Below are 21,982 nucleotides of genomic sequence, written 5' to 3' on the forward strand. Positions count from 1 at the left end.
CATGCTATACAATATTGAAATATACTGTACTATATTAACCTATACTGAACTATGCTATGCTATACAATGCTATGCTATGATATACTATTATATACTGACCTATACTACACTATACTTAGCTATACTGACTTATGCTATGCTATGCTATGCTATACTACATTGCATCATGCTATACAATATTGAAATATACTGTACCATTTTAACCTATACAATACTATGCTATGCTATACAATGCTATGCTATGATATACTGACCTATACTATACTATACTTAGCTATATTGACTTATGCTATGCTATACTATATTGAAATATACTGTACTATATTAACCTATACAGTACTATGCTATGCTATACTTTAGCATACTATACAACATATATATCAATGTATGTAAATGCTATGCTATACTCTATATATATATATTATACTGCTCAATAATGCAGTGCACTTCCACACTTTACTTTGCCCTTCTTGACTTATCCTTCCTTCACTTTGCTAAGCTATTCTTTTCTTCACATTGCTTTGATGTTAATTAAACTATTATATTCTTTACTGTCTGATTTTATACTAGGCCTTCCTATACTGTATTATGCCATGCAATGCTATGTTATGCACTGCTACACCATGATACACTACACTATACAGCAGAAAACTTGACTCAAATATACTTTTATTTACTGTAATATTCTGCACTTCACTCATTTACGCTGTTCTCTTTTTGCAGTACAGCATGATTTTAAAACACAATGCTATGTTGTACGATCCTAGTGTTAGTTATACAAACAGTGCACCACCACTACTATTCTTTACTTATACTAATCTACCTAACTTTGATGTTAACAAAGACTGTTGTGTCCTGTCCTACACTATACATTTAAAATGCACTATTTATTCTCACTGATATATATTTTAATAACAAGAACCTACACTTAACTATTCCATTAAGCTCCACACTATTTAATATTTGGTACATTATGTTCTTCACTGGGAGCAGGGAGCACTTAAACAAAAACCACTAATACAACTACTATAATGTGCTATATTCAATAACATCATTCTGTATTATAAGATGCTCTAGATCTGCCCTGTGAGAATCTTCTGTGGGTCTTTGGACCGAGCACTAAGAGGACCTGTGCAGTTTTTGGGTCCAACATTTTAACTGAGATGGGATTGTGCTGAGTCAGGCTGGGAGCTAACATTAGCTCTCAGCTGTTATATAAAGCAGCTGCACAAAGGGTCACAATTTTTAAGAACACTTTACACATTTCACTACACACGGGTACTTAACCTTAAGGTATTCAGAGTGTTGCAGAAGTAATAAATACCTACTTAACCTACGTTTAGATGGTTAGTCAGACTGTTACAGCATGTATACCATCAACAATATCAGTGCACAGTTATTTGGCACACAAAGGGGGTTTGTGTGACTTCATATTGTCCTTTGTTATACTACAAGGACTCTCCTTTAACCATGAATGCTTATCTGCTGTCATTATACCTACATATCAGCTATGGTGAAGTACTAACATTATTTAAAGCTCAAGGTTTCTGACCAGCAGGGCGAGCTCAGGTTACACACACGCTGGGTTAAAAAGAAGCTGTGTGTCTAAATCAGCCTCCTTGAAGGAGACATAAATCATTACTGTCTCAGAGAAGGTGTTGAAACATTAAGGATACGGGCACACTTGAGTCTGAGAGCTGGAGCTACATATCAGCTGGTTTGGAAGGAATAACTATTTTCATAATGAACTGTTTTAGTATTAAAGGTAAGTGTTAGGGATTTAACCCACTGACGGTTAGGTTTAGGCATAATGTCCACTGACCGATACTAAAGGTTAGGGTTAGGGATTTAATTAGGGTTGCAAAATTCCGGGAATTTTCAAAGTTTGATACTTTCCATGGGAATAAATGGGAATTTACTAAATTGAAGGTTGGCTCTTAATAGGGAAAATATATTTTAGCGTAATCCTGACTCAAACAACCAGATTTCATGCAAGTACAGTTGAATGTCTATGCTATTCCTCATTCAAATGCACATAGCACACTGCTTACTGCAGGGCTATTGAGACCACGCCCCCTACATGCACTGTACGGGGCTCTTTTCATTTAACATTTTGAATGGGACTTTGTTGGGATTGCATTTTTGTTAATTTTTGAATGGGTTGGGTCCTGGGGGATGAGTAATATTTAACTCAGCATTCATGTTTTTGGTCTTCCATGAAAGAATTGATCGTTCAAAACATTTTTTTAACACTTGATAAAGTTCTACTGACAAAAAAATCTTTTTTAATTGTATTATTTTGGATTGATGTCTGCTTATACCAAAACAAATATTTATGATTGGATATGATACCTTTCCATTAATTGCCCTCAATTCCCAGTTAATTCCCCAAATTCCCCAGCTTCATTTTCCATGGAAATTTACCAAAAATGTTCATCTCCTTTGCAACCCTAGATTTACCCGACTGATGGTTAGTTTTAGGCATAAAGTCCACTGACCAATACTAAAGGTTAAGGTTGGGGATTTAACCCACTGAAGGTTAGGTTTAGGCATAAAGTCCACAGACCAATACTAAGGGTTAAGGTCGGGGATTTAACCCACTGATGGTTAGGTTTAGGCATAAAGTCCACTGACCCATACGAAGGGTTAGGGTTAGGCATAAAGTCCACTGACCGATACCAAGGGTTAGTGTTAGGCATTAAGCTCAAAATGTTGGAGTAACTTGACACGTTATGTTGGTGTCCCGGCTCCTGTTGCAAGATTTTCACAGAGATTTACAAACAAATACAATCAGACTTCAATGTTTACCTTTTAAATCCTTGAAAGCGCTTCCCTCACATTCTTATTGCTCTACACATCATCTCAGGAGTGGTTCACAAACACAGAACCACGATCAGGGATTAAACAAAGAAGTAGAAGAAGAAGTAGAAGTAGAAGAAGAGAGAGGAAAAAGAAAAAAAAAAGGATAAAAAGAACAGAAAAGGAAAGTACCTTTCTTGTGAGTAGCTTCATTTTTGGAGCCTTTGGGGTCTAATAAAAAAAAGATCAGAATTAAACACAGCATTTTCTACATCACGTTAGCAACTATACGTTGTTTGTCCTCATTTAGGAAAACAACCGCTTTATCTATCAAGGAGCGAACAAGACAGCAAGGCTCGATTATCTAAGGTGTCGCACTGCTGCCAACACTCAGCAGGGGTGAGTGTGTGGCAGTGGGGGAGACTTGCGAGGGGCAAGGGGGGAGAAGGGGGGGCAACATACTGTGAAGGCAAAATAGCAGGAAGGAGGGATGCACGAGTCTGTATAGAGGAACAGTCTACTGCCAAACTGCAGCGGGCAGGAGAGGAGAGGCGATGCACTGAGATGGAGAGGAGGAAGGAGGAGGGTTGCAATGCAGTTCTGTCAAAGAGGAGCTGAAGTAAGGCTAGCAAAATGCACTACAGGAGATGCAAGAGGCCAGAGAGAGAGAGAGGAGGAAGAGGAGGAGGAGGGCGGGGACAATGCAAAGACTACATGTCAAACTGGCTTCATTTGAATTTGAGCCTCAATGGCTGTTGAAGAAATGGCATTTTTATTTATTTTTTAGTCTTTAGGGCAACAGGTTGATGAGTTGCATATTTCAGAATGACTTTACAGGCCTTGCTCTGCCTGCAAGGTCGGCGGCCTGCAGGGTGAGAAGTACAGGTGAGACAAACCTTTCCAAGGTGTGTGAGGAGTATCTGCAGCCACACAACAATAGGCACTGTTATTGTGTGAAAATGCACTCTTTATTATAACACACCAGTGTTGAGAAGGTCGAGGTTTGATGTGAACAACAACGAAGGAAAATCACCTTCCTATTGTTAGATACTGCTGAGATCTTTAATCACTGTAATGATCCGTGCTAACCACAAATCAAGCTAGCGTAGAAAAAAGGCCAACTCTTTATTTCTTACTACAACCCTCATTTTTCTTTGTTGTGTTCACTCAAAGAGTTTCCCTCTCTTCTCAAAACTGCTTTTCAGAGATGCAGAGTAACCCCAGACAAAACCCCACACACACCACAGTGAACTGTTGCACCCTGCAGGCCGTCATCCTCACAGGGAGAGACGAGGCTGGCATCACTTCTGAATAAAAATGAACCATTCTGGAAACACAAGTCCTTCAAATGGATTCTTTGTCCCCCTCAGAGTGATTTGATTCTGGCTACAGAAGTGGAGCTGTAACCCCCTCAGGAATGGATAAATGATCTCCAAATGTGAAATGGAATTCTACTTTTCTTTTTTTTTTTCCCTCAAATGGGTGTCATTAATTTGAAGTCATTTGGCTGAAACAGCCTATCAGAATGACAAAAGGTGCTGCTTCCAACCCCCCGAAAAGGAAACTTCAACCTCTTCCAAAAAAGGACGGCATGATTTCAGTCATTCTGCACAAAGGGAGCTTTAAGTCTTCACCGGGAATGTCAGAGAAACGGACGATGAGTGTTCACGTTTGCTTCATTATTTATGATAAGAGCAACATTTGATGAGTCTATAATGTAAAAGCAAGTACAAGGGGCACCTTTCGCTCTCCATGGTCCTGAAAAGTAAACTCACACCACTACACATCACAAAGTCTCATCGACTTAAATCAACCCCCCCCCCCCACTGAGTACAATCCAGAGTTCCACCCATGTAAAGGCCGACCACTATACAGCACACTCTGACCTTCAAACATGTAACACTTTTGGGTAAATAATGACCACATCCAGGGTTTGACTGCAGATGCATTTCTTTGCAATTACTTCTCACCGAAATTACAAATGTCACCACACGGCCTCTGATTCTTCATCAAAACGAACAGCTGCCTCCTAATGACTCTGAACTATGAGCAGAGGACGGAAATACGTCCCCATGCTGCACACACAGAGGAGTTTCTTTTCCTCCTCATGGCTCAGATTTGTTGATTGATGTCCTATTTTGCCTCAAAAGCTGAGCTGTGCTGAGTAAAAGCAGGCCGGCCTGCTTTGCTGTACTTGACAACTGCCATTGTGAGGGATTGCGAGTAGAAGTCTGGGAGCGATATTGTAATCTGTCATTGTCAGCCTGAAAAAAAAAAGGGAAATGGCCCCTAAGATAGATGGAAAGTATTCGTCACGACCATGAACTGTTGTAGACAGGTGACTTAAACTCTATAATCTGCCGGAATCCATGAAAGGCAATTTTTCCTCTCTCCTCTGAGCACGGCAATCTCTCTGTGTCAGGGCTAAGCCCGGGCTTAGCCCCACGGCCAGGCAGCCTGTCGAACATCTGAGCACCTGATCTTGGCATTAAAACTACAGCAGCTTTGGTTTTAGGGCTTTGCTGGCAGCGGGGATCTCATAACGCGAGCTAATTACGAGCTCTATGCAGAATCAATTCTCTGGGCTTTTTCTACAGGAGGTGTGAAAACAAAAAAAGAAGGCCTTTCCTTTTTGTGTTTGGAAAACACGGGTATGTCTTTGTGAAATGAGTACAGGGATTTCCCTTTATGCTTTTTTTCTATCATCAGTGTAATCCCTGGCTGCATGCATCAGTGGGGGCTATTATGGCCTGCACACATTACAGGAGTCTTCAAACCTTCACACATTTAGAGACCACACACTTGATGGTAACTAAAGACAGATCGCACAAGATCCCTCTCTTCTGATTGTATAGCACACCACACACTAACCCATTCTTCAGCAGAGTATCAGGTTCTTCACGCTCAATATTCCAAATCTCGCGTAGTAAATCGTGACTTCGGTGTAAACAAACATGGCGGACGAACAGGAAGAAGCAATGATGATTGTTTTCGGCCTCTTACTTTCTGAAAACACACACCAAAAAGACGAACGATTCTGGAAAACATCATGGAGACGGCGAGGATGTGTTCTGTATGCATTACAGCGGTGAGTTTTCACCGGCGCCATGTTTTGGTTTGTTTTTACTTCCTCTTCCATCAGTCAGCTGAGTCAGCTCGCGTCTTGATTTGCTTTTGCTCCAGCACACGTGACATCACACACTGTGCATGCTCGGCTCCTCACTGCAAAAACTGAAATCTCAGTAAGACTGAATATATGCAGCGCCGCCTGCAAGCTAGTTCAGGCAGACAACTTGAGCTGAGCTCATTCATACTGACACGTCATCATCCTCCCTATCAGCTGATCTCAACATCCTCATTTGGCGATCTATTTAAGCTGCAAGTCTCCCCGTCTCTGCCTCTGCTTTGCAAGTGCTCCTGCTGTCCTGCTCAGTGCTAAAAATCATCCACTAGATCTTCAAATCTGCAGACGTGGGGAGTCAAACCGACCTTTGTGTTTATTTAGACAGCCTACAACTGGCATGCCTCCCTCCTAAGCTCCTTGTTAGCACACGTGTGTGCAGGGAATGAAAAACGGAGGAGGGGTTGAGTTGTATTTTATACAGTCTATGGGCTGAACAAGCTCCGAGCTCTGACTTCCTGTTACAGACCGGATGGCGTTGTGACGTATGAAAAACACTGAAAACTGAAACGGCTGGTTTCAGCACACATTTACAGAAAGGTGGAGAAATCAGAACAGGGGCAGAATGGATTCTTTTTCATTTTCAGGGGGTTTGTAGACAGGGACACATATTTCAGGTAGAGAACCATTAAAAAGTCCATTTTGCATGATATGTCACCTTTAAGTAATATCCCCCCAATTTTGTATATCTTTTCTTGTTTTTGAAGGCTGGCTTTTTGCAGTGCTCTCGGAGCGTCCCACACACTGCAGGATTTCTAGCTGCAAATATTAAACATGTTCATAATTTGAGATCTCTCCTTCTGAGGCCTTCTGAGCGGCTCCCACCGGACAGAATCACTCTTAACACGCCCCACACCCACAGGAACATCACACACCATGTCTAAGCAAACATCAGACAATCGGGGCCTTTGCTGGCTTTGATGGTAAGGGGGAGATCTGGACTAAAACCATTTGCACCGTTTGTTCTGATACAGTCTTAAGATGGTGATTAAAGGTGCGATGGGATTCCACAGGAGGAATGAATGCCCTTTTAGAGAGCTCCTTATAAACTTATTAGCCACAGACCAGCGGGCCGCAGAGGGACGACGACAGACTAATGTAGCCGTCAACTGTTCTTACACATCCCAGAGAAGCTTCGGTGAGACTCCATGTTTTTGCTATCTTTAGAACCAAGAAGGACAATAATGAATAGAGGTATTTATAGCTAACTGTGTGCAGAGATATTGAGCTCAGTCATTTTGACGGCACGCCTCATTTGACAGCTCTAATTACCAGCTTGATCATTTTTCTCCCTCCATGATGTACTGATTTCTACTTTTAGCTGCACAAACAGTCTCAGTGTCTTCCCTCTCTCCACCCCCTCCCCTCTATCAGTCTCTCTTTCAGTCCGTCTTGAGTGCCCTCATACGTTTGGCTGCCTTTTGCCATTACCCTGTTCAATATTCCTCTCTTCACTGCCCTTGCCGTTCCGCCTCCTCCCCGCTAGACGTTGAAGCGTGATCAATATTTTTGTCATAACTCAGGGGAGAGTCACCTCTGCGGCGACATTAAAATTCCTTGCTCTGTGCAATATAGTCCCCGTCCAAATTTCCTGGCTCAGAAAGGATGGGGCCATTACCCCAGAATACTAAAAGAGCCATGAGACCTTCCTCCAGGCAAGGATGTCCCTCAGCTCTGGAAGATTTCTGTGTTTGTATCCTTGTAAAAAAAAAAAAAAAAAAGAAAAGAAGCTCCGGGAAGAATTTAAACAGTCGAAGGAGGAGGGAATAGATTTTACAGTTCTTATCTCAGAGATGCTAATTCATGTCTGCTGAAAGTGCTGTACAAAACTGAGCAATGCTGAAGCCCACAGGGAGCTGTGTTAGCATTAACATTCTGATGCTAAGCAAGTGGAAACATATTCTGCATTTGCAGCAGGAGACCCTGGATTGCACTTTTGCCATCTGTTGTAAGCAAATCTCTCATTTTTGGTCAGCCATTTGAGATGCAGTGGAAAAAAACATGCCCCTCCAAAAACAAGAAAAAAAAACGTATTTGAAGGTACTATCACCTTTAAATAATCAAAAAATCTGCCAGTAGAAGAAGTGAAAATTTGCTTGGTAAGATTTCTTAAAATAAGACGTTATATTTAGAAAACTGTGATCTTCAAATCAGCAGGGAAAACTTATTTTAATTAATATTTTACCAATATTTTAAAGCTTAGTGTCTCAGAATAAGACAGGAATCATAACAATTAGTATTTTTTCACTCAAAAAAAATTTCTGCACTAAACTTCTTCATTTGAGATATATTCACTTTAATCTGAGTTGTATTATAGCAGCACTTCTCTAGGTTTAAGACCATCTTGTACTTGAAATAAGATGACAAAGTTGAATTGTCTCATGTTGAGATATAATGTCTTCTCATAGTGAGCTGGATATACTAATATTCAGTCATGTTGTTCTTTAGGAGAAGCCAGCTCTGCTCTAAAGGAGGTGTTTCATTGTGTGCATGGAGTTTAAGGAGGAAGATTTTTATCTGATTTAAAGAAACAGTGTCTGAAAACTGAAACCCACCCTTAAAAACAACAACTTCTCTTTCTTTCTTTCTTTCTTTCTTTCTTTCTTTCTTTCTTTCTTTCTTTCTTCCTTTCTTTTTCTTTCTTTCTTTCTTCCTTTCTTTCTTTCTTTCTTTCTTCTTTTCTTTCTTTCATTCTTCTTTTCTTTTTCTTTCTTTCTTTCTTCCTTTCTTTCTTTCTTTCTTTCTTCTTTTCTTTTTTCTTCCTTTCTTTCTTTCATTCTTTCTTTCTTTATTCTTCTCTTTTCTTTCTTTCTTCTTTTCTTTTTTTCTTCCTTTCTTTCTTTCTTTCTTTCTTTCATTCTTCTTTTCTTTATTTATTTATTTCTTTCTTTCTTTCTTTCTTTCTTTCTTTCTTTCTTTCTTCTTTTCTCTTTCTTTCTTACTTTCTTTCTTTCTTTCTTTCTTCTTTTCTTTTTTCTTCCTTTCTTTCTTTCATTCTTTCTTTCTTTATTCTTCTCTTTTCTTTCTGTCTTCTTTTCTTTCTTTCTTCTTTTCTTTTTTTCTTCCTTTCTTTCTTTCTTTCATTCTTCTTTTTCTCTCGTTTCTTTCTTCTCTTCTTCTTTCCTTTCCTTCTTTCTCTCTTTCTTTCTTTATTCTTCTCTTTTCTTTCTTTCTTCTTTTCTTTCTTTTTTCTTTCTTTCTTTCTTCTTTTCTTTCTTTCATTCTTCTTTTTCTCTCGTTTCTTTCTTCTCTTCTTCTTTCCTTTCCTTCTTTCTTTCTTTCTTTCTTTCTTTATTCTTCTCTTTTCTTTCTTTCTTCTTTTCTTTCTTTCTTTCTTTCTTTCTTTCTTTCTTTCTTTCTTTCTTTCTTTCTTTCTTTCTTTCTTTTATCACTGGAGCTGTTTTCTGATAGATTAATAAAAGTCATTTCCTTAAATCCAGTAAAGTGTTTGTCTTAAATCCAGATTATCCGTCTTCTATAAATAAGATCTCAGCTTGAAAAATGTCTAAAATGTTAAATAAACCTTGCCAGACTCACAAAAACCCTTATGCACGCCAAATTTAAGGCCACAGACGATCCTTTTCAGGGACTGAATTCTGGAGCTGTTTTCTGATAGATTAATAAAAGTCATTTCCTTAAATCCAGTAAAGTGTTTGTCTTAAATCTAGATTATCCGTCTTCTATAAATAAGATCTCAGCTTGAAAAATGTCTGAAATGTTAAATAAACCTTGTTTCTTTTAAAGTAAAACTCAAAACAAGATCATTTAAGATTGTTTGACTGAACAAGATATTCAAGATGTCTTAAAACAAGTCCCTCTATCTCACTCAAATGTTACTTGTTCAGTAAATTTATCTTAAATTAAGTGGGAGAAGACATTTAGACTAAAAATGAGACAATTTCACTTTGTAAGATTTTGAGTTTTCGCAGTGTGCTACCTTCAACCTCTCCACTTCCTCCCCTCCCTGCTATCCCTCCATCCCACGCTCATTACCATATGCCCATTAATCCCATTAAGTAGCCATTAAACAAGTGCTGATAACACCAAATGAACGTCAAGCTCTGACAGCTAATAACTACAGTCCCACCTCGGCACGTTCAACCCCGGCAAGGAGACAAGGAGAGGAGCAGGGAGTGTGTACTTCAATATGAGTGTTTAGGTCTATTGTTGTGTAAGAAGAGCTCCAGCTGTGACCAAAAAGATGAAGAGGAAAGAAAGGAAGCTAAATGTGAATATACGGCCCAGCTCTGCACTCGTGTCCACTCCTTCAGACGAGAAAGAGGGCAGAAAATCAAGCTCAAAGGCAAAACGGTGGGTTCTAGGTTCGCTTTGCTTCCACACTGATCATTACTGGGATTAAAGAAAAAGAGAGGAGGGAGCTTTGCCAGTCCATCCGTGGTAGAAGCATGAAATAAAAGGATTGTATCCCAAGGAGCAAAGCAAGCTACTGCTGCTACACTGCCTGTTCACGGGAGCCAGGGAGGAAAATCTGCTCTGCCAGACTCACAAAAACCCTTATGCACGCCAAATTTAAGGCCACAGACGATCCTTTTCAGGGACTGAATTCTGTGTGGCAGGGGAAATAGAAGTGGAACCGGGGTAGGGGGGGGGGTTGAGCCGAGGCGGGAATAGATAGCCGACTCAATAGCCGCTCGTTCTGGTTGAGCTTGAAACTAGACGCTCGCTCGCGGCTGTCGTCCTTGTTGCTGCTCTGCTTGAGTGATGAGGAAGGACAAGGTTATGGCGGAGAGGGAGAGGGGAGTCACGGCTGTAGTGTGTACCATTCATCAAGTGTGCACACACACACACACACTCAGAACACAAGAGGTATCACACAAACACTCTTAGAGTACGTGCAAACAGACACACCTTCCCCCCTCGCCGGGTCTCTCTGTAGTTCCCTATCTCTCTCCCTCCCTCACACACACTCATTTATCTGCACAGCACCATGTGGACGTTCATTACCACGGGGGCTTACAGATCACAGAGGCCGCCCGGCTGCAACTCGCTGTCCTTATTGTGATGTAGGCCGCTTCCTGAGCCTGACTGTTGCCTGGGCAAGCCGGTCAAACGGGTCAAACTGTCCGATTTGTTTTACATATCAGTCGGGTCGGTAAATAAAAGCTGAAAATAAATGTGCTCAGAGACGCAGGAGGAGGAGGAGGAGGAGGATGGGGGAGAAAGATGCACTGGGCAGTCAGTGTGACAGTGACCTTGTCTTGCTGCCATGTACAGTAAAATAGATGTTGTTTGTTTGATTTTCTTGTGTCTTGGAGCATGGAAAATAAATCTACAAAACCACATGCTGAGGAGCAGATGAAGAAAAGATGGAAGGAAAAAGGCTTTCCTTTGTGTCGAATAAACATAACTGGAGAAATGTGGAAGGCAGGGATGGAAGGATGACAGAATGAACAGATCATTTTAAAATGATATGAGTTAAATTCAACAAAGTTGAAGAAAGGAGGATTTAAGGGAAGGTCAAAGAAGGTAAAAAAAAAGCAGGTACAAAGACCAAAGAAGAATAAATGATTGATATTATCAAAGTCGGTGTGATTCAAAGAAAGAGGGGAGCGGAATCACGGAAGGAAGGTAAAAGGCAAAATACCAATAAAAGAAAGAGAGCGCAGGAGGAGGAGAGAATCAAAGAACGGATGAGCTCATGGATTATGAATGGCTTGTCCTGAATGTGTCAGGAGAGTTTGCTCTCCTCTCTCCTGGATGGAACAACCTGCTAAATCAATCGGAAGTTCTTCTGCCCACACAGTGGACCCCCCCCCGGTCATGATCAGTGTAATTTCCTCTCATGTCGGCACATTCATAGCTCCCAGCAAATCTCATCCCTCCCCTCCCTCGTTCCCCTCCCTCGTTCCCCTCCCTCGTTCCCCTCCCTCGTTCCCCTCATCTACTGTTGCTGCGTGGTTAAATTAGCGGTGCTGGTGCTGACTTGATGAGGTGTGTTTGTGTGTTTCTTAACTATGTAGGTGGGAGGGAAAAGGCGATTAGCTTGTATTAAGCAGTTCTGAATTCTGGACCCACTGAAGTACCCTTAAGAGACTCCTGGTCCAAATATTCCAACATTCTGAGGTCAGTTAAACCTGTTCCACCCCACACAGGGTCGAAACGTTCCATCATTCCAAAATAAGTTCTAGAATTGAGTTAAACCTGTTCTACTCCCACACAGGGTCGAAACATTTCAACATTCCAAAAGAGGGATTGAGTTTAATGTGTTCCAACCTACGTGAGCTCTTAAAATTCAATCTTCCAAAGAGAGTTCTAGAATTAAAATGTTTCAAAACATGTTTCAACCAAAATGGCATTTCGCTAAAATTCCAAAGGGGGTTCTAGAACTGAACTTAACGTGTTCCAACCAACACAGCGTTCTAAAAACACCAACATTCCTAAGGGAGTTCCAGGATGATAGATTTAAACGTCTTCCAATCCTAATGGTGTTGAAAAATTCAATAATTTCAAAGAGAGTTCTAGAACTGAGCCAAAGGTGATCTAACCCACTTGGGGGGGGTCCAAACATCTGAATATTCCACAGGGTGTTCTAGAATGGAGTTTAATGTTCTAACCACATGGGGCGGCCCAAACATCCCAAAATTTGAAAAAGAGGCTCTAGAACTGAGCTTAACATGTTCCAACCATAGACTGTAAATAAAATGGACAGCGTTGCTCCGCCTCTTCCCGTTGTACAGTTCTGAAGCCAAAAAATCCCTCTCCTGGGCGCCGCCATTGTGCAGCCAGAGCCTGTGAAGCCTTTGTAATAAGCTCCGCCCTACAGCGTAGCGTCACAAGACGCTGTGTGCCCTTTGAAGTTTCGTTCTACGGCGGCTGTGAATCAAAGGAAACAGGAAGTAAAACCCCGTTTTTTAAACTCTAATAACTAACGAAAAAGAAACTTTTCAGAAAAAAGAGGCCTTGAACACAAAACAGTCAAATACTAACTACATATCACCACAGCATACGGATGTGAGAAACATTCGTACGACGTGTATTTATTTTTTAAAGTTTGACTGCTCCCCCGTTCAAATGAATGGGGGAGACGGATTTTTTTGACCTATACTGCAGCCAGCCACCAGGGGGCAGTCACACTGCTGAAAGCCTCACCACCAGGGCCGTATCCGGCACGCTTGGTTCCAACAAACATGGGGTCCAAACATTCCAACATTCCAAAATGAGTTCTAGAACTGACTTAAAACATGTTCCAATCTTAATGGTGTTTTAAAATTCCATCATTTCAAAGAGAGTTCTAGAACATGTTCTAACCAGCATGGGGTCAAAACTGGATATTCCACAGGGTGTTCTAGAATGGAGTTTAATGTTCTAACCACATGGGGGGGGGGCAAACATCCCAAAATTCAAAAAGAGGATCTAGAACTGAGCTTAACGTGTTCCAACCCACATGGGGTCCAAACCTTCCAACATTCCAAAAGGAGTTCTAGAATTGATTTAAACATGTTCCGATCCTTATGGTGTTTAAAAACTCCATCATTCTAAAGAGAGCTGTAGAACGTGTTCTAACCAGCATGGGGTGCAAACATTCAAACATTCCCACAGGGTGTTCTAGAATGGAGTCCAATGTTCTGACCATTATTCATAGAGAGTCCTAGAACTGAGTTTAATGTGGTCCAACCCACATGGCACATTTCTATTGGGGTTCAAAGAGACAGTTTAACGTTACATGATCTGCTCTGAATCCAACAGTTCGTGTCATGACACAATCTTCACCTCTTATTAAACAAGAACAGAAGGTGAAGTCAGTACAAAGCTTAAAATCAACTAAATATCTTTGCTGTGAAGAAGATGGTGAGCTGTCCAAATGGCTAAATGCTAAATGGACTGCACTCATACAGCGCTCCTTTAGTTTTCTAGTTATGTGACATTCATACGTATTCCAAGGCTTTCAGGGGAGGAACTTGTGATTTACGTTCCAGCCCAAGGACACTTTGATCTATGGATTCCAAGGCGTGGAGATAAAACCGTCAACCTTTAAAATAAGAGATGTTCCATGCTACCTCTTAGGAATAGCAAACCGACTTGCTCGCCACCTCTGCTTCCTAGTTATTTAGTAAACACATTAAAAGTGTAGCACAGACAGCTGCTCAACAATGTCCAGCATTTCTATGAGGTAGTTCAGCATCCACACCTCTACAGGCTAGCTTAAACTACAGTTGCTTCATGTTCTAGCTTGTTAAGTCGTCGGTCTGTGAGCCAATCAGCTCAGTCGATGGTATTAAAGCTTTTAAGCAGGATCTGTGGAAAATAATCTGACTTTGTCTGAATTTAAAAAATGATGAAATTCATATTAAAAATTACGTCCAACCATGACTATGAATCTCCTCTGTTGTTGCATTCCTGACAAAGTTTAAGGATTGAAAAGTCTGGAAAGGTGTTTTGGAGTTGTTACATGTTACTCCAGTTGCCTTGCCTTGCCTTGCCTTGCCTTGCCTTGCCTTGCCTTGCCTTGCCTTGCCTTGCCTTGCCTTGCCTTGCCTTGCCTTGCCTTGCCTTGCCTTGCCTTGCCTTGCCTTATTTTCACTTGACAGTTAACCTCTTTCTAATGTCTTAAAAATTAGAAAGAAAAAGTATCACCATCTTCTATCAAACGATGTCTCTGAAAGTAGGGAGAAAACCAAGACTGACCATTCCCTGTAAGAGACTTGTTTACCTGTCCAAGTCTCTAAATGACAGATACTGCTGCCGTGACAATTCAATGCAAGATCCTGTCATTATGGAACTCTCTAACATTTGCATTTTATTGAACTTCCAGGATGCTGAAGTTTAGATTTCAGACGTTTCAGTTTAATTATGAATTTCAGGATTCTTTTCATTCTTACATCAAAGTCAGTTTCTCGTACGAGAAGGTTTGACTGATTGCAGTTTCCTCATTATGCAGATTATAGAGATACTCCTTTGATTGGTGTCTCAGTCCAGCGGTTGACGATATTAGTTTTCTTAATAACAAACTGTCACCTAAGAACATTTTAGAACTGTTGCACCACTCAGTCCTCAATTTTCTCTTCCCCCCTCACTGACTCCCTTTCATGCTGTGCAAAAACAGTCTTTTTTTTCCTATTCCCACAGAGTTTATTAAGGCACAGAGCTGTCAAGCTGTTTATTTCATGAATGTGATTAATGCAGTGGCATAGTTAGCTGGTCGGGGACACACGCACACACACACACACACAAAAAAAGAGAAACTGCATGAATGAGCAAGTTGGAGAGCTCACGCTATGCCACTCTGCGGACCTGACAGCGATGACAGAGGCTGGAAATTCACATCCAGCCTTGCCAGTTAACTGTGGCCTCTGACACAATTAGCTTAGCAGATTACATAAAGATGTGCTCATGCTCCTGAGTGTGTGCACCCTCGTCACAGATTGCTTTGTCACAACAGAACAGTAAAAGACGACGCGTGTAAGAACGCTGATGTTCGTTTTCTTTCGCTCCCGTGTTGGGGTTGAAAATTTGAAAGCGCTCTGACAACAGCTGGAGGACTGCTAACATCATCTGCAAGTCTAATCCAGTGCCAGAGACCACTTTCATCTGCATTTAACTTTTTTTATTACACCACATTAGAGGAATGGGAAATTTATTAAAGCTATAAATTCAAATAACTGTTGTGTCGGCCTGTTTAAATCCTGATTTGTAAAGGTCACTGCAGCAGAATTGTAACAGTAAATCACACAGGATTGTTGCCAACCACAGCTCGGGAGAAATCAAATTAAAAAATAGGAATGGTCTAAAAAAAAAAGAAAAAGAAATGGACTCACGACGAAGCATCACAAAAACAGCCAAACAAATCCTCGGCAGGTCGGGAGAGAGGAGCAGTTTCAGCTGTTTCTCAGCCGTGGAAGGTTTTAATAACGATACACACTTAGTCACGGTGAAGCCCCTCCACCCCGACCGACTCCATCTCCCATGAGCTGAGAAATCCTGCTTAAAACGGTCATCATATAATGGGTTAGGCCATTATGGGCTCAGCAAAAAAAAAAGACAAAGGAAAAAAGCTCCATGGCAGCATTCATAAACAGAAGCTGAGGTTCACTGCTGCACATTCGGGCAGTCTGTTTCCTTTTGTGTTCAGTGTACAAAATACTAGGACTCCTACTTCCCACCTGTTAAATCTGCAGAAGAAGAGATGCAGAGAGTATCACATCCAGTTTTGGCCAATCAGAAACAAGATGCAGTTAAATTCTCTTTCATGTTTTATTTGCACAAATGGTTGAAGATTGTGGAAGTTGAGTTTTGCAGAGTGATATCTGAATTTGGATATTATCTCATGTTACCACTGCTCTTATTTGAATTGAAACTCAGAGGAACTTTGAGGCACTGTGAGGAGTTTTCAGGTTGTGTTGATTCTGGCGCCCCCCTCTGGACGAAATCTGAAGTGTTTTTCCACAACTTCAGGCTGCATTTCCAATGAGCACCGTCACCCACTCTGTTACAGATATGTCTCATTGGATGCTCTTTGTTTAGTTAACTTTCATGAGGATGCAGACGGTGATGTGATTGATTTGAAGCTACGTCAACGTACGAGCGACTAAACTTTGTAAACTCTGATTTATCAACGTTAGCTAGCTTACAAAATATAAGCAGACGTACAGGTTTAACGTTACCCATCACAGCCCAGGTGTCATGGTGTGAGCTCAGGTGTCCTAATAAATGTCTGAGTAACTTCAATATGCACAGGAGAGTTTCTCTGACTAAAACGTACGTCTGTTTGTTAACCCTGCTCCAGTGTCACTTCTTATACTTCTTATATACCAATCTCATTTTACTATAACCTCTTTTCCATTTGTTTGTTTTTCTGCCCGCTCGAGCCCGTGGAAGAGTCGCGTCATGACGTCAGATTTACCTGCCTTTCCTTTGTATTAATCGTCAATGTGTTTACTATAGAATGTGCCTAGTTTGGACTGAATCAGAGAAAAGCTCTAGGAGAAATTAGCAAAAGTATGCACCCTTGCACGGACCCATTTCGGCCCATTTTTTCATGTTCAAAGCTAGGTGGCGCTCTTCCTGTTGAGTTTTGAATATGGGTGCCACTGACTTTTTGGTAACACTTTACAATAAGGGTCCCTTAATAAACGTTAGTTAATGCATTATTAAGCATTAATTAACAGTTTAATAATGTTTTAATAATCATTAGAATGCATTACCTAACATTAATTAACATATTAGTTAATGCATCAATAAGCAGTTAATTAATATCTACCGCTCAGAGTTAATTAATACATTATTAAAGCTGCTGTGAGGAACTTTTATTTTGTATCGATTCTGGCGCCCCCTTGTGGACAAAGTGATACCTCTTATCTCTTGTCCGATACATGTGAAATTACTGTTTTCAACAAAAGCCTCATTCTGTTGTGCTCAACTGTCAACTTTATCAGGCAATGTGATTATTTTCCATGAAAACAGTCAAATAAAGGCTGTTTCTGAAGCGAGATGTCCATCATCTGGTCTGACATCTACCCTCCCAGGGCGGTTTCAGGCATTAAAAATTACAACAGAGAAGGTGCCAGTGTTGCTGCTGATGGTCTTGTTTGCTATTGAAGGTTATAAAGAGGCATCGGTATCATTTTCAGTCTGTTTCTCAGCCATTTCAAAACTCCTCACAGGGCCTTTAAGCATTAATAAAAGTTACATAATGTAATTAGTTAACCATTAGTAAATGCTTTCTGGACCCTTATTGTTGTTCAAAGCTCTCCTCTGTGTGAGTTGAGATGTTATCTGTGATTATCTGTGTAAAACGTGTAAAATTCTTTATATGTGTTGCTTCAACTACCTTTCATCTAATAGTGGTTCAGTGTATGTGTTACCCAAGGGATACATATGTTACACTTTACAATAAGGGTCCAAAAAGCATTCACTAATGGTTAACTAATTACATTATGTACATTTTAATAATGCTTAATAATGTATTAATTAACTCTGAGCAGTAGACATTACTTAACTGCTTATCGATGCATTAACTATTATGTTAATTAATGTTAGGTAATGCATTATAATGATTATTAAAACATTATTAAACTGTTAATTAATGCTTAATATTGCATTAACTAACGTTTATTAAGGGACCCTTATTGTAAAGTGCTACCGACTTTTTTATGCGTCCTGATGCCATAAATATGTGTAAGATTTTTCATGCATGTAGCTCAAAAATCTCGATGCGTAGGGTGTTATTTTTACCTCTAGGGGGCGCTACAGAATTTTTTTTTTGCAAGACCTATAATAACTTGCAATTTTCACCAGGCCGGATGAGTGTGCAAAAATACTTGCGGTTTCATTCACGTTCAGGGGTCCAAAACTGCATCTCCTATAATATGAAACCCTTAAGGCTGATTTATACTTCTGCGTCTCCCCTACGCAGCAGGGGCTGACGCGGACATGAGCCCCACATACTTGTGCGTCGATGTGTCCGTGTCGCGCAGCAATTCTCCTCCGAAACACTTGAGGGCAGTGTGGTCTCTCTGATAGCCGGTCGCCTGCTTCCGGTCCCGCTACGATCTCTGTTTACTTTTCCACACAGATTCAGAGCGTGTTATGTTAATCTACAGCTGATACATGTTGCTGTTTATCATACAGACATGATTACATGAAGAATAGAGAGGAGGAGATGAAATACACGGCCGATGTGTGGCCGATGTCCGGGATCCCGGAAGTGCTGTGAATGCGGGAAAGACAAAGCCGTCGAGCGGACCAATCACAGAGCTTGCGGTCCGCGTCGGCTCTACGGGGAGTTACATTTTGGAGGAGGTGCACGTCAGCTACGTGCGTAGGCCTCTGCGTAGGTACGGGAGCTACGCGGACCTACGGCGTAGGCTACGCCGTTGATTCGACGCAGAAGTATAAAGCAGCCTTTAGGGTTACAATAGGGCCTTCACCACCATCGGTGCTCGGGCCCTAATAATAAAAATAAGCACTAGCTCTGAACTGGCCCTGAAACTGCCTCGGTCAAAAAGGGGTATATGTGGGTCATAAAGGGGCTCAAAACCAGTCTAAAAACTCCTCACAGTGCCTCATAAAGGACTAGAACAGTACAATATCCTCGCCTCTCCAGATTGCAAATAGATGGGAAGCAATCCTGGCGAGCAGCGAGAGTTGTCCACCCGATTTGGAAGCAGAAATAATATTTTGTGTGTTTTTGTCAATGTTTTAAAGTCCGTGCAACAATTTTCTAACCTGTTTTAATAGTCAAAGTGCTTGAAGCTCAAGGATTAGTAATCAGGAGTTGACATGTTTTTGCAGGAAGGTGGGACATCACAAGGGTGCTAATATTTTGTACACTGAGAATACACAAATGACACGATGAGCTGAATATAACGCAAGAGAAATGACTCGCATCCATTCAGGAGGATCTGTCAGCGTTTATCATGCAACAAGGCTTATATGTAACATTTCAGTCATGTGTGAAATCTGGAGGTGAAGCTCAGGCCAATTCCAGTTTCATTCCTGCGACTGTGCTCTAGAATTCCCATCTAGTCCGGTCACAAGTTTCTTAACTTGTTTTATTCGTACACTTTAATAAATGCAAGGGTTACCCCAGTTTCCTAATGTCATAAAACCTTACAGGATTAATGGAGGACGTTTGAGATAGAAACCTCTGACATGTGTCTTTAAGGGGGCTTCCATTCACAGGGAGAGGTTACTTAATACTTTATCATCAGCAGCAGCAGCAGCATCATCAGCAGCATTACCATCATGAATCATACCAGCAGCACACTTGTGGGAGGAGGCACATTACCTTGACCACCAAAACAAGCACTCAGGATACCATGTGGATACCAAGGAATGTAGCCAACTACAACTACAGGTCCTCACATATTATCTAGCAGGGGTGTTTAAGGGTCATACTGGGGCTCAAAAGGCAGGGGGAGGTTTTTGTACACAGGGAAGGAATGGGGTTTGGGATTCTTACAGCTAGTGTAAGCTAATTCTGTCATAATCAAGGTGAGCAATAGTTGAAATTACCTTTGTTGTACACTGTAAAGGGTAAATGGAAGAAGATCAAGAGATTGAGAACAACCAAACAACAGTGAGATTAAATACAGATCATTAACTTTATCAAACTTTCTCTTTTAAAGAAACAGATCAATACAAACCTTTCCATAACCTTGGTTAAACCCTTTAAAAGGCATTTTAGAGGATGTAATGAAATACAGAAAGAAACATATTACCAAGTCTTTTCAGGATATTGTTTGGCTACATTCCCGTCTTATCCGACTGAGTCTTGGTGACAACCTCCTACCTTTAAAATTCGGTCGAATTCTGGCATCGTAACCCGAAACTTTGCCCATGAGTTTGTCCAGGAACTCGGAGGGTGGCATCGGGGAGGCAGCTTTCCTCGCCGCAGCTTCTTTGGACGCTGCCAAGCTGGAAGACAGACAAAAGTAATTTGATTATAGAGAGATGCAAAAAAAAAGAGTGATAGAAAGAGAAAGAGAGAGGGAGAGAGAGGGAATGATGTATGCAAAGCTGTGATTGGATTTTTATGAGAAAGAGAACTTTCGACAGGCGGAGAGAGATGGATGTGATATTGGATTGTACTCGTACGATACATCAGAATTCTTTGAGCGAGTTGTTTGTTCCACTTCCAAAGCAATCTATCATCAACAGTGACCACTGGCTCCTTATTTTTTCTCTTTGGAGCTTGTAACAACACCAGGCTAAAGGTCACATTACCCTGCTGATGGACCAATCATATGAGCTGTCTCTACTGGGCCGAGCTGCTGCTTGAGGGCCTGTTTCCACTTACCGCTGTGTCATGTTTTTTGTGATCGCCAAAACCGATGCAGTTAAACATTTTCAGTGCTTCACATCCTAAGCACACAAAAAAAAAACAACACACATTTCTGCTCTCAGTGCTCTCTTTTGGCAATAGTCAAACTTTTGGAACAGCCCTGCACTCATCAATGACACATCTTCACCAACCAATCAAAATCAAGAAGAGGCGGGACTTCTGATACCGTCTCTGTCAACAACTATAGCAGAGATCTGTGTAGAAGAGAAATGACCACACTTGTGTTTTTGAGGTGCAATTTCCACACTAGAGCTGCTGCTAATGCTACATAATCATGGATGCTACAAATTCAAGGTCGGAGCTGCTCTAGGGCACGACTCCTTTCTTTTATTTTTAAGCTTTAATGTAAAATTTAATTGAATAAAAGCAACTTTTAAGGATACGGAATGATTTAAAACAGGATTAACTGTCAGGAATGTGCTGTGACAACTTTTGACACCTCGCAAAAGTAAGCGCTTTGAAGTAGAGAACAAGGCTACTAATAGTGCAAAAAAAAATGCTGTTAATGGACATAGGCCCTTATTTTTTTGTCTAAATGGCTCCAAATTAAACTAAATCTATATCAAAGATGCCAAAACAGACTTCACTGTCAGGGAAGTGCCGTGTAACAACTTTTGTAGCCTATCAAAAGTAAGTGTTCTAAAGTTGAGCTCATGGGCACTACGAGTCCAAAAACAACATTGTTAATGGACACAGGCCCTTATTTTTTTATTGTCTAAATGACTCCAAACAAACTCAATTTAAATCAAAGATGCCAAAACAGACTCAACTGTCAGGGAAGTGCTGTGTGTCAACTTTTATAATCTAACAAAAGTAAGCATTAGTGAGAAGAGCTCTGAAGTTGAGCTCATGGGTGCTACCAGTGCAAAAAAATGCTGTTAATGGACACAGGCCCTTACATTTTTTGTCTAAATGGCTCCAAAGTAAACAAAATCTATATCCAAGCTGCCAAAACAGACTTCACTGTCAGGGAAGTGCCTTGTAACAACTTTTATAACCTCACAAGAGTAAATGTTGGTGAGAAGCCCACAGAAGTTGAGCTCATGTGTGCTACTAGTGCAAAAAAAACGTTGTTAATGGACACAGGCCCTTATTTTCTTTGTCTATATGGCTCCAAACAAATTAGTTTTATATTAAAGATGCTAAAAAAAACAGACTTAACTGTCAGGGAAGTGCTGTGTAACAACTTTTTGTAACCA

At 40.8% G+C, this 21,982-nt stretch overlaps 1 protein-coding gene across 1 annotated transcript in view; it reads right to left on the reverse strand.

Moving 5' to 3' along the window:
• glra1 (glycine receptor, alpha 1) overlaps nt 1-20,802 on the reverse strand; it is a 163,167-nt gene extending 142,365 nt beyond the window's left edge. The window contains exons 1-2 of the mRNA XM_034689907.1: nt 20,739-20,802; nt 20,232-20,356 (exon numbers count right to left, since the gene is read on the reverse strand). Coding sequence (XP_034545798.1) covers nt 20,232-20,356; nt 20,739-20,749 — 136 coding nt within the window. The 5' untranslated portion in view covers nt 20,750-20,802. The remainder of the gene's footprint in view (nt 1-20,231; nt 20,357-20,738) is intronic.
• Between the last annotated feature and the right edge of the window lie 1,180 nt (nt 20,803-21,982).

Source organism: Notolabrus celidotus, chromosome 8 (genome assembly GCF_009762535.1).
Source record: "Notolabrus celidotus isolate fNotCel1 chromosome 8, fNotCel1.pri, whole genome shotgun sequence".
Taxonomy (NCBI): domain Eukaryota; kingdom Metazoa; phylum Chordata; class Actinopteri; order Labriformes; family Labridae; genus Notolabrus; species Notolabrus celidotus.